Source organism: Bos taurus, chromosome X, assembly GCF_002263795.3.
Source record: "Bos taurus isolate L1 Dominette 01449 registration number 42190680 breed Hereford chromosome X, ARS-UCD2.0, whole genome shotgun sequence".
In the NCBI taxonomy this organism is placed as follows: Eukaryota; Metazoa; Chordata; class Mammalia; order Artiodactyla; family Bovidae; genus Bos; species Bos taurus.
Genome location: NC_037357.1, coordinates 7,864,796 through 7,878,738, shown reverse-complemented (window position 1 = coordinate 7,878,738; position 13,943 = coordinate 7,864,796). Strand labels below are relative to the sequence as shown.

At 41.3% G+C, this 13,943-nt stretch overlaps 1 protein-coding gene across 6 annotated transcripts in view; it reads right to left on the bottom strand.

Annotated features, from left to right (window-relative positions):
- Nucleotides 1-2,342: 2,342 nt before the first annotated feature.
- Nucleotides 2,343-13,943, bottom strand: part of GRIA3 (glutamate ionotropic receptor AMPA type subunit 3) — a 308,633-nt gene continuing 297,032 nt past the window's right edge. For 3 of the 6 annotated variants that reach the window (XM_010821371.4, XM_005227468.5, NM_001206059.1), the window contains 3 exons: nt 12,569-12,683; nt 9,710-9,957; nt 2,343-4,561 (listed from right to left, as the gene is read on the bottom strand). In XM_010821371.4, the coding sequence (XP_010819673.1) occupies nt 9,712-9,957; nt 12,569-12,683 (361 nt within the window). In that variant the 3' untranslated portion in view covers nt 2,343-4,561; nt 9,710-9,711. Of the gene's footprint in view, nt 4,562-9,698; nt 9,958-12,568; nt 12,684-13,943 lie in introns of those variants that run through there. The other 3 variants (XM_010821372.3, XM_005227469.5, XM_059883481.1) reach the window with 3 other exon arrangements.

Here is a 13,943-nt window from a genome sequence, read left to right as displayed (position 1 = left end):
TTCTGTGTGCTCCCACAACTGAATGCAGATATATTGTTGCTGAGTTTCATATCTGCCAAGTGATTTGATAATAAATGGGTGCCTAGGAAACCCAGTCCAACAGGGTAAGGCTAAAAGAGGAGGGGTATGGCTGAGAGTAGCCAAATAGCTGGCTCAGTTTTGAAAGTAACTCTCCAACTGATAATAGACTTTGGTGGTTTATGACCCTTATGAGACAGTGTGCCAGTGCATCTTTCTGCTTCACTGAGTCTGGACTCTGAGGAATAATGGCTTTGCTTCTTGCTTCTTCATTTGTTCTCCTCCTAGTCTATGTTCATCTCCCCCAAGTCACAGTCGATCCTTTCTCCTCACCCAGTACCAGGAAGGTGATTTGCAGGACCGTTTCTTCCAGAATTCTACCAAGGTTTCCTTAAATACACTTGTCCTTCCTGTTTTGAAGACTGTCCTATAGACAAAGTGTGGTCAGATGTGGATGTTAATAGGGCAAGAAAACCAACACAGAGAGCCAGAAGCAGTTTCCTCTTGTGCACAGTGAGAGTGTGACATTGGAAGATCAAAGATTTTTTTGCAGACCTGTTTGGTGACTCTGATCCTGTGTATCAGTAAGACATATAGCTGCTGCTGCTGCTAAGTCGCTTCAGTTGTGTCGGACTCTGTGTGACCCCATAGACTCCACAATCCCTGAGATTCTCCAGGCAAGAACACTGGACTGGGTTGCCATTTCCTTCTCCAATGCATGAAAGTGAAAAGTGAAAGTGAAGTCGCTCAGTCGTGTCTGACTCTTAGCGACCCCATGGACTGCAGCCTACCAGGCTCCTGCATCCATGGGATTTTCCAGGCAAGAGTACTGGAGTGGGGTGCCATTGCCTTCTCAGACATACAGCTACCTAGGGACTAACTTGAGAAAGACTAAAAACACCTCCTCCCTTCCTCCCAGGAGGAAAACACTCAATTCCTAGGTAAACCCAAGTTGCCCTCTACCATCACCTACCACAGCACCTGAGGTGAACTTCTCTGAGGTAAGGAATTGGAGTTCCCGGTAAAATTGAAATCTATTATTTTGGAAGCTTTGGGGACAACATTTGGCACTTGAACTGATTTCATCAGCCACCAAGGGGATCGTCACTATAATCTAGTCACTGAATCTGCTCCCTAAAGAATCATTCTCTTCTGGGGGGCAGGGGCTGTTGTTGTTGGTTAGTTGCTGAGTCAAGTCCAGGTGTCCTAATCGAAGAAAAGGAAAGCAGTTGAGTTAGAAAGGGTGTTTTACCAAGTAAATGGCATTTCAGAGGACAGTGAAAATGATAGTAATATGCTGAAGCCTGTGGGTCAGATTGACCACATGGTGTTCATATCATCCTACACTTCATAGACTTCTGAGAGTTTTCTTTTCCTGCTCCCACCTTTCTCTCTCTGAGGCATTGTATTCCTTGTTCCCTAGCTCTCTAACCCCAGATATCTTTATTTCTCTAGCATCTCAATTGCACTGTTCCTTTCTGTCTTAGTTGCAAATTATCCCCTTTCTCCTACCATCACCCCCTGTTTTCTTTGGTGATCATCATCTGAAACTGATCTATATTTAAACATGTGCTCTATTCGTTGGATAAAACTATATTCCATTTTCACTATATACAATTCAAACTAGATCATTAGCCTTTTGGTTCTCTCTCGGAAACATTCTAAGATCAGTATAGTCCTAGATTTATTATTTAATCCCCCACTCTAGATCAGTGGCCCTGTGTGGAATAAAGATTTTCCACTGGAACATTAAGTTATTATCAGTAATGAAAGAAGCAAAAAGTAGAGCCAATTAACTAAGAGGACGACAACACATACGTGTGATGACATGGGAAAGCAATTGGAGGGTTTTTTTTTTTTTTTTTTTAAGATCATCAATCCTGAGTTTGGGCCCTTCCTTGGGAGGCCAGATCTGGCAATGAGAGGATGGAGGATTGGGGTTAGGGTCAAGGCAGATGTCTGAGGAGAGGGTCCCTGAGGGTGGAGGAGATGATGAGTAGGAACGAAGGTCTTGAAGTCAAACTTTTCCTCCTTAACATATGAACTGAAGTCCTGCTTCTTGCTGTTTGTTGATGCCACCTCACTGGTGGTGATCCTGGCAGACCTAATCAAGGGTCTTCATGGCCCATTCCATTTAGATTAGGAGTTGGAACCTGACTGCAGTTGCAGTTGTGGTGGGGAGAGGCATAATAGTTGGTGAAGATCACCAGTAAGGTGACCAAACATCATTGGTGAAACTTCTGGTGGGAAGTCAATTGGTGAATAATAACCTCTTGGCACCTGCATCCCAATAAAATTTGAACAGTCAAAGCCCAGAAACAGAATTCTTTCTTTACAATTTTATTTACAAAATGTATTAAAACTTTGTACAATACCTCATGGCAGTGAGGCTCTGTAATTTATTCCCACACATGCAATTTACGCTTTTACAGCCATTAGTTTGCTTGGCAATGTTTCTGTTCACTGAAGTACAGCTTTAACAACAAAAAGAAAATAATTGGAAAAAAATCTTCAAGTGACTACCGCCAAACTCCTGTAGCTTGAAGTTAGTAGCAGAAATTTGAAGCAATCAATGTTTTTTTTTTTTTTAAACATGCACGTTTTTAAAAAATAACAAACCAATTTACCCGCCTCTTCATTCCCAGTGAAATTTCCTCTCTGAAAAACTGATTTGAGTCAACAAACATCCACTTCTCTTTATCCAGTGCCTATGAGAAGTTTGTGTGTAGGTTGGTTGGTTTTATACAACCTCGTATATTGGCACAGCATTAGCTTCCCGTGCTGGGACATCATAGCATTCAGAAGTTGGAAAAAAAAAATCACAGTTTTGTGAAAACAAAAACACAACAGCTTTCTTGTTTTTTTTTTTTTTTTTTTCTGTGTGTTTTGTTCAATACCATTGAAAATTTGACAGGTGAGTCATTCATTTCTGACACAGTTTTTGGAATGAAAGTTTATATTACACTTTTCCGGAAATGTTTCATTGGAAACCAGACTTGTACCTTTCTTTTCTGAAGACAAGAGCAAATGTGCAGCGAGTCAACTAAAGCATCTAAGGGTCACACTTGGGGAGATGAATTCGAGCTCCCAGTTTTTACAGCCTGGAAACTTCCCAGTGCACGTCGCTGATGAGAGCAGACTACTGAACTACAGAAAGCCTACGTCGTTATATAGGAGGTAATTAGTGAGTGGAGACTATTTTCTCTGACTGTTCTGATGATGCCGATGGCAGGTACGCAGTTAGTTACTTGATAGCCTGTGTAGCAGTGGTGCGATCTTCGGAGTCAGTAGAGAGACTGCTCCAAGCAAGGACCTGGGAGTGACACTGAGGCCCTTGATTTAGCAGTAGGTTGGGAATGCATCTTAGTCTTGGCGAACTAGGAAAGGACACATGCAGTCTGACGGAGAGCCACAGGCAATCACAGGCAACAGCTGGTAAGACAGACCTAGCAAGAGTGAAAGTCAGATGAGAACTGTGGTCTGAACCCACTGGCCCGCCTTGCAACGCGGTCCTGTCTCCATGGTGTACATTTGAAAGGCATACTTAGCAGAGAAAGCGGAGCTAAACACAGTGTTGTTTCTGAGAAAGATATTCTAAACACATTTGGGAGTGTAGGCCGCATTTCCCTCACCTCAAAGCTAAATACTCAGCTATCTTGACTTTAGATGCACACGGAAGCAAGAAAAACACATCTGTGAGCTGAAATTCCAGGCTTCTCGGAAAGCCCCGGGATCCGTTTGTAGGAAAGCACCGAGAGGTATGCCTAAGAGTGCCCGTCCCTTGCTACACACAAGTCAGTTTCAGAAAGTTCTGTTCATCCCTTAACCGAGTGGGAAATTGGCAGCGCATTTTCACAAAACCATTTCAAAACACAGAAGTCACCATTTAGTCCCTTTTCCAAAGTGTTTGAATTTTCTGAAGTGTTGCATTTACATTCTAAAGATATACACATTTCAGCAATGTTGAAAGGAAATAGGATGCACAGAACATCATCACCAACAGGAAATACCAAAAACATCTTGTCAGCAGATCCTAGAAGAAATGCCAGTCTCCTCCCAGACAGGGAGGTCAGATTTTTTTTTTTCTTTAAACCAGGACGAATTAATTATTTTAGCTGAGATGGGCCTGTTCGCAGAATTGGAATTTGAAATTTGTCTGTGTGTATGTGTGTTAAAGAACATGGTGTTTGTATACTGTGCAGTGGTATCAAAGAATGGCTTTTGTTGAATTGACACTTTGTAAAATAACATTTGTTTTCGCATACTGGAATCTTGCATGTCCATTTTTTTGTTGGTTTTATTTTAATTTTTTTCAAGCAAAGCGAAAAGATTTCAATGATGGTTTGCATTGTCGCGAGTCTCAGAGTATTCCATAAGGCACTGAAGGAAAAAAAAATCAGTTTTTCCTATTGAAAGGTCATTGCACCATCAGCAATATTCGTGTCATGCCCGACACCAAGGAGAGTGGAATCTGGCTCAGGATCCTTGAAGCAGCCACGTTTTCGGTGATTCCTCTCATCACTTGCCTCCAGTGGGAAGGGATCTGAAAAGTAAAGGGGGGAATGTCAATTTGAATGGGCTTTCTATTGGCAATCTAAGTGTGCTATAGCTCAGTCTATCTTGGACCAAAACCACAGCTGTTTTTTCAAACTGGCATCTCTGAGGCTGCACCTTGTTTGACTGCTTTTAGGCAACAGGTTTGTTTCAATTCTTTCCCTGGAAGCAAGTACTTTGCAATAGGTTAAAATTAGGTTCATTTTTTTTTTTTTTTTTACTATGCATTGTACTAAGGAATACATGGGCATTGCATGAAGTCTAATTCAAAACGTTCATCACTTAGGATGTGGGTATACTAGAAGGCCTTAGTGGCATTTCAGTATAGGACAATGACAGTGTCAGGACAATGACATTGCAGAGTGAATTCTGATCGCAGAACCTGTGACAGGGGACTGTTTGCCTAGGACAGACTGTGAGTAGTCTTCTATGGCTGGCTCAATTGAAATCCATTTGATCATGAGAAGAAAATTTGCTGCTCATTGCCAGAAAGGTGACAGCTTCTTTCTCTTGATATCTACAACCGTAGTTACTGAAGTCAGAAAATAGCACATGGACTTTGAAGAGATAGCACATTCCAGGAAGAAGGCAGAACCCTAGTGATATCCACAAAGGAGCTTGCCTCCATGGAGTCTTTGCCCTGATATCATGGGGCTGATGGAGATGCTGTTGCTGCCCTCTTTTTTGGAGGCATTAACTAAAATGCCTCCAAAAATGCAGGGGCTTCATTTGCCCCCAACCCTGGAAACTTAAGGCCACATTCCTGCCTCCTCTTCAAGTTCATACCCATCTTCTCTATCCTTTCTGTCCATACTAATGGGGTCCTTCTTTTTTTCCTGATGTAACTCTGATTTTTATCCCAAAAGAATGACATGATCACTGTCTACCACTGGCCCTAGAATAAAATTATCTGTAAAAATAAAGTCAAAGATGCACCTGAAGGCCAAAATACCCAAAGAAGCAGAATAAGACTAACATGAAAGCAGGTAAACCACTTCCTTGGAATCCCTATGGTCCAGAATCATATCTATTTCAGACATTTGGAGAAAGTTTATATCTATGGCATAAAGGTCAATGTCCCTTCTGACCTTCCTATTGGCCATGGGATGTCACTTCCCAGGTGCATAACTTTGGGAAAGTCACATAATCTCTCAGTGCCTCTGTTTCCTGTTTTTAAACAGAGGTAGATGAAATATTGGGTTGGCCAAAAAGGTCGTTCGGGTTTTTCTGTATGATGTTAATGGAAAAACCTGAATAAACTTTTTGGCCAACCCAATATTATCACAGAAGGAAAAGTCCTCTGGGGACAAAGAACATCACCACTTAACATAAGATGAGCTCTCTAAGGCAGGAACGCTTCCCCAGCAAGAATGTCTATAGTTGCAGAAGGAAAACAGATTCCTTCAAAATGGGCAGCATGAACAAAGTTGTTATTCTCTAGGAAGACTAAATAGAACTGTATTAGAGGAAAAAAGAAATCTTTTTCCTCATCCCCAGGCATTTTGAGCTCTTGAAAATGAGAAGGATTTCAAATATATTGAAGAAACCAAAGAAGCCAGAAGTAATTCTGAGCAGCAATGAAGAAATTGGAAAGAATTCTTAAAATAGTGAGCAGAGTCACCCGTAGGGTGCAGTGAGTCTGGAATGCTTCATGGCTGTTCACCTGCTCAGGCATGCTTCAGGCCCCTCTTCCAGTGGGTGATCAGTAACCCAGACAGTAGGTCGTCAAGGGGTCATCTGCTCCCGATCCAGGGCTGGGTCTGAGGCATGGGTTCCCACAATGAGTCCAATAACCCCGACTCTACTTTCAGCCATAGCAAATGAGAGATGAGTCCCTCCTCTTTCAAGGATGCCTTTTTACTAACCAGATTTCACCTGGATCATATTCTTGCAGTTGATTTGCTCTTGAGTCATTTGACTGGTACCATAAACTCCCAAGGCTGGCTCTGATAATCAGCAATATAAGTAAAATCTCAGGGTGCTTCTCCATCTCTGTGACCCTGAATAGACCCTGACAGATCTAGGCCAACTCTAAGAACTGGAAACCATAATAACTAGGTAAGAAATTAGAAGTCCCTGTGAGATATTCCAGAACTTCTTGGGAAATAAAAGATGAATGAATGAAGACCGACATCCCCATGATGTCACATCACCAAATGGGCTGAGGACAGCTGAGAGGTTTCTATTTCCTGTTCAGCCTCCTTTGTGTCTTGACTGACACATGTCAGGTTTTTTCCCTGGTATCCTCTGGGGCTTTTCCTTTTTGTCTACGGACTTCACAGACTTGGAGGACACATTTGTTTGCAGAGTCTCTCCCCAGGTTTTCTTTTCATCCTAGGGATGACTGCCACAGTGCCAGCTAACTGGGCTGTAACTGTGTTGGCATCATTGTCTATTCAAATGTGATTTTTGCCTCAGTTATCCTGAATCTTGCTTCACAAAATGGGTCAGCCAAGATGACTAAAGGAAAGCCACTGCACCAGAAGTTGCGGGAAGTTCATTTCTTGTGCTCTCCCCACCCCCTGGGTTGAGTGTTCTGGGCCTCCACTGGAAGACTGCAGCACCCTGCCCAAAGGTTTGCTGATCCCACTTTCTCTCTCTCTTTCTCACTCACCATCCCCGCTTCCTTCCTTAAGTGATAGGCTCTGAGACAACTTTCTCTAGAACCTTACTACTCCCTGGACCAGCAGCATCAATATGACCTGTGAGCTTGTGAACAGGGTAGAACCTCAGGCCCCACCCCAGACCTGCTGCACACTGTCAGTCGGTAAGCACTGCTCTGGGACTTAAACAAGAGACTCAGATAGAATGGCTGATAATAAAGAGGATCTGGAGGCTGTGTGATCCTAAGCCCTGCTCCTGAAAGCTTCCTTTTGCGGAAGTAGGAATGATTGAACATATACCCTTGCGTCAAGTACATCAGAAGGAGGGCTAGTGGAGGCTAGGTGAAGTCCCCGAAGACACTTTTGTAAAGAAGTAAGACATAGACTTAGGATCTGCTCTTCATGTGACAGGATCCCATTGGGGTTTCAAGATTTCTGGAGACCACCAGGCCATGAGTGGAGGGTGGTCACATGGTTTAGTGAAGGATACAGTTATAAGAGGACAAAGAGCTGGGTTCTAGTCTGAGAACTGCCACTACTCAGTTGTCTTGCCTTTAGCAAGTCATTTGGTAGGGCCAGTGCTTAGTTTCCTAAAAGAGAAAATATTGGCTTGACCAAAAAGTTTGTTCAGGTTTTATGGAAAAACTCCGAACGTTGGCCAAGCCAGTGTTTTCTGCCCCATTACCACAACTGCGGCAATAGAGTGAGAGCACTTGGAAAACTGATATGCAGATTTCAGGTGTATTCTTTTCTTTGGATGCCAGTATCTTTGAATTTGGGATAATTCACCTAGGTTGAAATCACTTGGGTACTATCCTATGAGGAAGCAAATAACATGCCCCCAGTTCTAATGGGCCTATATAACCTACTCAAGAGTAAAATATTTTAAGCACACTGGAACATGAAATGCTTGCATGCAAACAATGCTAATTCCAGATGAATCCATCTTTGATCCATTCAGCAATGCAATGGGAGCACTTTGTTAGTGGGTTAGTCGTATACTGAATATGTTGTGACAGGAGGTCTGCAGCAGGAAAGAACAACTAGCAACTTCGTCAAACAAAAGAATGCCATCTGTGGTGAGGACAAGTGATTTATTTGGAGGAAATATTTAAACCTTGGCTGAATTGAGATCCACACCATAAAATATGTGGAGGTCAAAAGCACAAATGCATTTAGAAATTGAAGCTCATAGACATTAACTCATGAAGTAAAAATTCTCCCACCTGCAATAAGAGCTATGAAGTTGCTAATTGTTCATTTCCACTTTCGATAGGTATGTTACTGATGACAGATGCACTTTAAGGTAACTAAACATATTCTTGTAAACACTTCTGAGATGGAGATGTTATCCTAACTCAAGCTTGCCTTTGAACATGTCTGAGTTATTAGTGAGTTTTGGCTGTAGCTGCCAGAGTCAAGGTGGCATCAGTCAGGCTCATTAACGTATGAGTTTGGGAACAGCCAGGAGCAGGGGTCCTAGACTGTCCTCTGGGAGACACTTACCTGAATGAACATCAGTTCCAAGAAAGGGACAACAAAGGAACTCACAGATTAAAGCAATTGTCTTAGGTTTACACTTAAGTGAATCACCACACCCCTATAGAAGCACTGCCTTTCTCAAGGGGGCAGCTCCCCATTTCCATTTTCATTTTAACATCAGTTCCAGAGAGCTGCTTTCTCTATAGCTGCACTGTCCAACGTGGCAGTCACCAGCCACAGGTTACTACTGAACACTTGATATGTGGCTAATGTGAGAGTTGAGATGTGCCATAAGTATCTATGTGAAACACACCCCTGATTTCTAAGACTTAGTATGAAAAAAGAATGTAAAATACCTCATTCATTTTTTACATTGGTAACAAGTTGAAATGCTAATATTTCAGATATACTGAGTTAAAAAATATATCATTAATTTTGCTTGTGTTACTTAAAAATTTTTTTTTTTACTTAATAAAATTTATTTTTTAGAATAGCTTTAGGTTCACAGTAAAATTAAGTGGAAAGTACAGAGAGTTCGTATAGTCTCTGTTTCCACTTGTTGTCTTCCATTATCAATATTAAAGTGGTACATTTGTCACAATTAATGAACTTATATTGACACATCATTATCCCCCAGGGTCCATAGTTTACATTAAGGGTTAACTCTCGATGTTGTATATTCTATAGGTTTTGACAAATGCAAAATACCATATGTCTACCATTACTTGTGTTACTTTTGCAAATAGCTACCAGAGCACTTAAATTACACATCTGGTTCACAAATGTGGCTTGTAAATATTCCCATTGAACAGTGCTGCTCTAGAGAACTGTTTTTCCTCTTAGGTTGCAGACCACAATTTAATTACAAGGATGCTATTAGAAAAGCTCTACTGTCTGACAAGAAAGCACAACTGTTGTTTTCAAAGAATTAAATGGTTGCAAAGAATAGACAATTCTTGAAACAATAAACCAGACCAAAAAACAAAGAGAAAAATAAAAGAGATTAACGTACAGTAACGTAAGCTGATTAGTGTACTAGACCTTAACCGTACCCCTAGATTTTAACACTCTCTGTTCCATACACGTTGTAGCCTTCTCTGTATGTAGCGTAATTTTGAGTGTTGGTGGCAGGAGCAGGCTTAAAGTTTTGGGTGTTCTTTGTGAGTTTCATGCGTTTGGACTCTGCCCGCGATTTGTAACAGAATTCTATCAAAGCCACCATCATGGCCAGCCCCAGACCTCCGACAAGTATATAGAAAACGCCTGCCACATTGCTCAGGCTCAGAGCGCTGGTCTTGTCCTAAGAGAAATGAACAAGGCGATTAGTTCTTGAGGAAAACAAAGACAATGGAACATTATAATACATTGCAACAGTATACAATAGTTCTAAGTCGTAAAATAACTAGACATTGATGTAAATGTTATGACTCAGCTCTGGCAACTGGTGGATGTTTCACAATGGCCAGTAAGACAGCAGACTGTGCTTCTGTTGACAGCTGTGATCCTCACCTAAATATTCTTTTATTTGGACTCCTTAAATCCTTTAGTACCTCAAGATGGTGTCAACAACTAAATAAAACAACATTCGGCCATGGGAGCAGAAGTGTAAACACAAGCACAATTTAGTCCTCTGCCAGCTTGCATAAACACCGTTTGCCAGAGTTGAGCAGTGACATAATCTCTATTAATGTAACACTTTTCATTTGGGAACTTGAAGCACTCTTTCCCCTCTCTGCCCCGCAACACCCCTTTCTCCCTTGTTCTTCCTGTGTCAATAACTAGTTTTTAAGATAGCAGGTGAGTATGTTAGCGGTTCCTGATATTCATATTGGGGGGAATTACTTCACAAGGGTTTGTTTAAAAAGGATTAGCTCGCTCTTTTCACCCAGTGGTTGAGAAAGAAATTGCTCCCTGTGGGGGCTGGTTGCTAAGGTCTCATCCTCAGGGGAGCAAATCTCTGTGCTGTGGAGACAAGGGCACAGCACAATGAATTGACTCTGTTCCCGCTTCCTGGGAGTTTAAGGAAACCCTCAGGAGGACCCAATGGGTCCTGAATTGGCTCCATACAAATCAGAAAACTTTTCCAGGAGGCTGATGATTGAAAAAAAATCCAGCTCATTTTTAGCTTTTACTCCAGGGAATGTAGAGAATAAACAGAAAAAAACAAAAACAAAAACAAAAACAAAAAAACCCCTACACTTATCTGATCTCTATTTAAAATGGAAAGGGGGGTGGGGGGAAATCAAGGAAGCCGGTCAGTGACTTTCAGGTCAAACTATGCAAATCTGACTAAGCTATCTGCCTGTATGAAAAGCAGATACTGAACTGCTGAACAATGGAAAGAAAAAAGTTGGTGCCTCGAGCCCTACCTTGAGGTAGGACACAGCAAGGGCCAGGAGCCTTTCTTTGACAAAAATAAAATAAAATAGCATTTTGTAGTCTTTTTAGAGGGAATGTAACCATTTTGCTGCTGAATACAATAAAAGGGAATACCCACATTGTTAAGCCAGTGAATAGAGTATCTCATTCAAATGATAGCACAGTTAGCACATGATGGCTATGGCTGACACTCAACACTCTGGAGCTCAGCTGGTCCTAGTATCATGTAAAGAATTAAATATAAAGATAATTCGGCCATGTTCTGATTCGATTTTCATAAGCGCCAGTCCTGTACTTGTTTACTTCAACAAAAAGGCCAATTGAAATTGAATCGCATTGTTGGGAAGAGGGGTATGGACATGCCTCATCTCTATAACAACCTTGCAAAGAGTCTCTCTTCTAAGATGAATGACAGCTAGACAAGTGATAAGAATCTCTGTGACTTATGAAATGATGGATCGCCTCCTTAAGGAGGCTGGTGAAACTATCTGCAGGGATATTCCACAGTCCATTAGGAAATGGATCAATTTCTGGTAACTTGCCCTCTCCCATTAGATTTGTATATGTATGTGATTTTTGATGGGGGAAAAGTGTCCTTTGCATGACTTATGTAAGTTGTAGCAACAAAGTTTCAAGTTCCTCCAGTTTAAGTTTCATAAAATTCCCTGTTGTGGGATGTAGAAAACCAGTAGCAAAATGGTTCACTGCACAAGGAAAATGAGTGGCATTTCATGAAATGAATTAACTGATACCACAATATTAGTTCGAAAAAAGGAAAGGCAAAAATTGAAACTCAAAAAGAATTTTCTTAGGGGGGCAGGAAGGAGGCGGGGAAGAGTGTTTCATGCTTATCAATGTGATGTTATCCTGAGAATGTATACCCTTAAGGAGCATGCGACTGAATTTTAGAAGTATTACGTACAGAGATTCAAATAACACCTTTGGAAGAGAGAAGTGTGACAGACTTAATGAAATTCGAGATCCAAATAGATGCTGAACTCAATACGACAGCAGCTGAGAGGAGGCTACTCATTGTGCTTACAGAAGCCAGTCTTTGTTATTTAATTCTTTGACTGTTTTCAGGTGGGCTCAACATAATATAGTCATAACCAAAGGCATTAGCAACTACAAAGTCTCTGAAACTGTAAAGAGGTTAAGAAAAAGTACTGTCACAACTGGATGAATTTTTTTTTTTTTTTTTTGGTTGTTGTTCTGTTTTTCTCTTCGAACTCTCGAAATGTGAAATACAGTAAAACCCCCTTATAACACAGCTCATGATTGTACTTCTTTGGGAATGTGTTGGGCCAGATTGAATTCCGTGATCACAATAGCTTGCCGGGAGTCCATGAGTGATGTCACGTGGCAGGCCTCTAAGGTTGGTGTTTGCCTTAAACTTTCAGCGCTGGTGTTATAAAGGGGTCCCACTGTGTCAGGGAGTGTGTGTTGGGAAGGAAAGCCGTTTTAGGGTAGAAAATAAACAGTGGTTCAAAATGTGATTGCTAATCAGTACAAAAAGACCTTCAGCGACTGACCTTACTCCCGGAGTCCTTGGCTCCACACTCCCCCTTATCGTACCACCATTTGTTTTTCAGCTTGTCTAAGATGCCTTGTTCACTGAGTTTCAATACTGCAAGGTTTACAGGCGTTCTTCACGTGGGAAATAACATAAATAACATTATATTATGTTATTTTATGTTATTCAAGCTTCAAACTACTTTAAAACTATAGAAAGCGATAAAGCAGGGGGCCCTGGCCACAGAGTAATTTTAGACACTGCAGGCAACCTGAGCATTACCTTATAAAAATTAACACTACAGCAACGCTATATTTACCAGGGCCTGCCCATATCGCTTTGAGTAATCGGCACACACTGTTAAATAATGAGGATAGAAAAAAGGCACTCCTCAGATAGGCGGTGTGGGGTGAGGAGGGTTTCCCCTCAGTGACAATCGTCGGCGGCAGCTTGCAGTAGCTTTGTGATGGAGGTGTGTTAGGTTTGATCTAACCGGGTGTCTTGTTGTACTTCCAGACAGAAAGCAAGTTTTATGGTGGAGTGGGGAAGGGAACGGGGCCAGAAGGGGAGGCATTTCCATATGTGGAGACAAAAGGATGAATTCCAGCAGAATAGAAGATAGATTCTATGTGACTAGCACGCCTTCTGATTAGTTGTCCTTTATTATACAAATCTGCTGTCCAGCTGAAAATGATCTTCCAACAAACTGTACTACATACATGTCTCCCCAGACTGAATTCTTATGCCATACTGGTCTTAATATTAACAGTATAATGTGGACTTCTGAGTTCTGGATAAGAATACTTTCAACAGTGTGAGATCTGGTCTAGGGATTGTTTTTGAATTACTGATCGGCTGTCTCTCTGATATGGTTGTACGTCTATGGCCAACTCAGGTCACCAGAAGGTGAACTAGATTGTTTTAAAATGGATTATTAATATGGCATGACCTGAAATGGCAAACTGACTCCGCCTCTATGGCAGTGCTGTAGAGGAAGTTTAGATAAGCTGTTACAGTCAAATGAAACTTGAGAGCCACTGCATAAATGCAGGAAACCCTACTGGTCCTAGGGTAATGATTTTTTCTCTCGGAAATTTCTTCAGCTGTAAAATGGGAATAATGACTTCTACAGTTTTCTTTCTAGACCTAATGAATCTTAAAGGATCTCTAATAACTTTAGATTTAAAATGCATTATAGAGAGGGGGTGGCATATTTGTATTATGAGGCTATGAACTACTGTGTGTTCAGACTCATGTGAACAATATTGCCAGTACTAGTACCTGTTTTTCTGAATGCTACCAATTTTCAAGGAGGAAACAGGTATATTTGTGTAACTATGAACATTCCATAGAATTTCTGAGTTTATTTTGGGTAACATGGACCCATCAACATA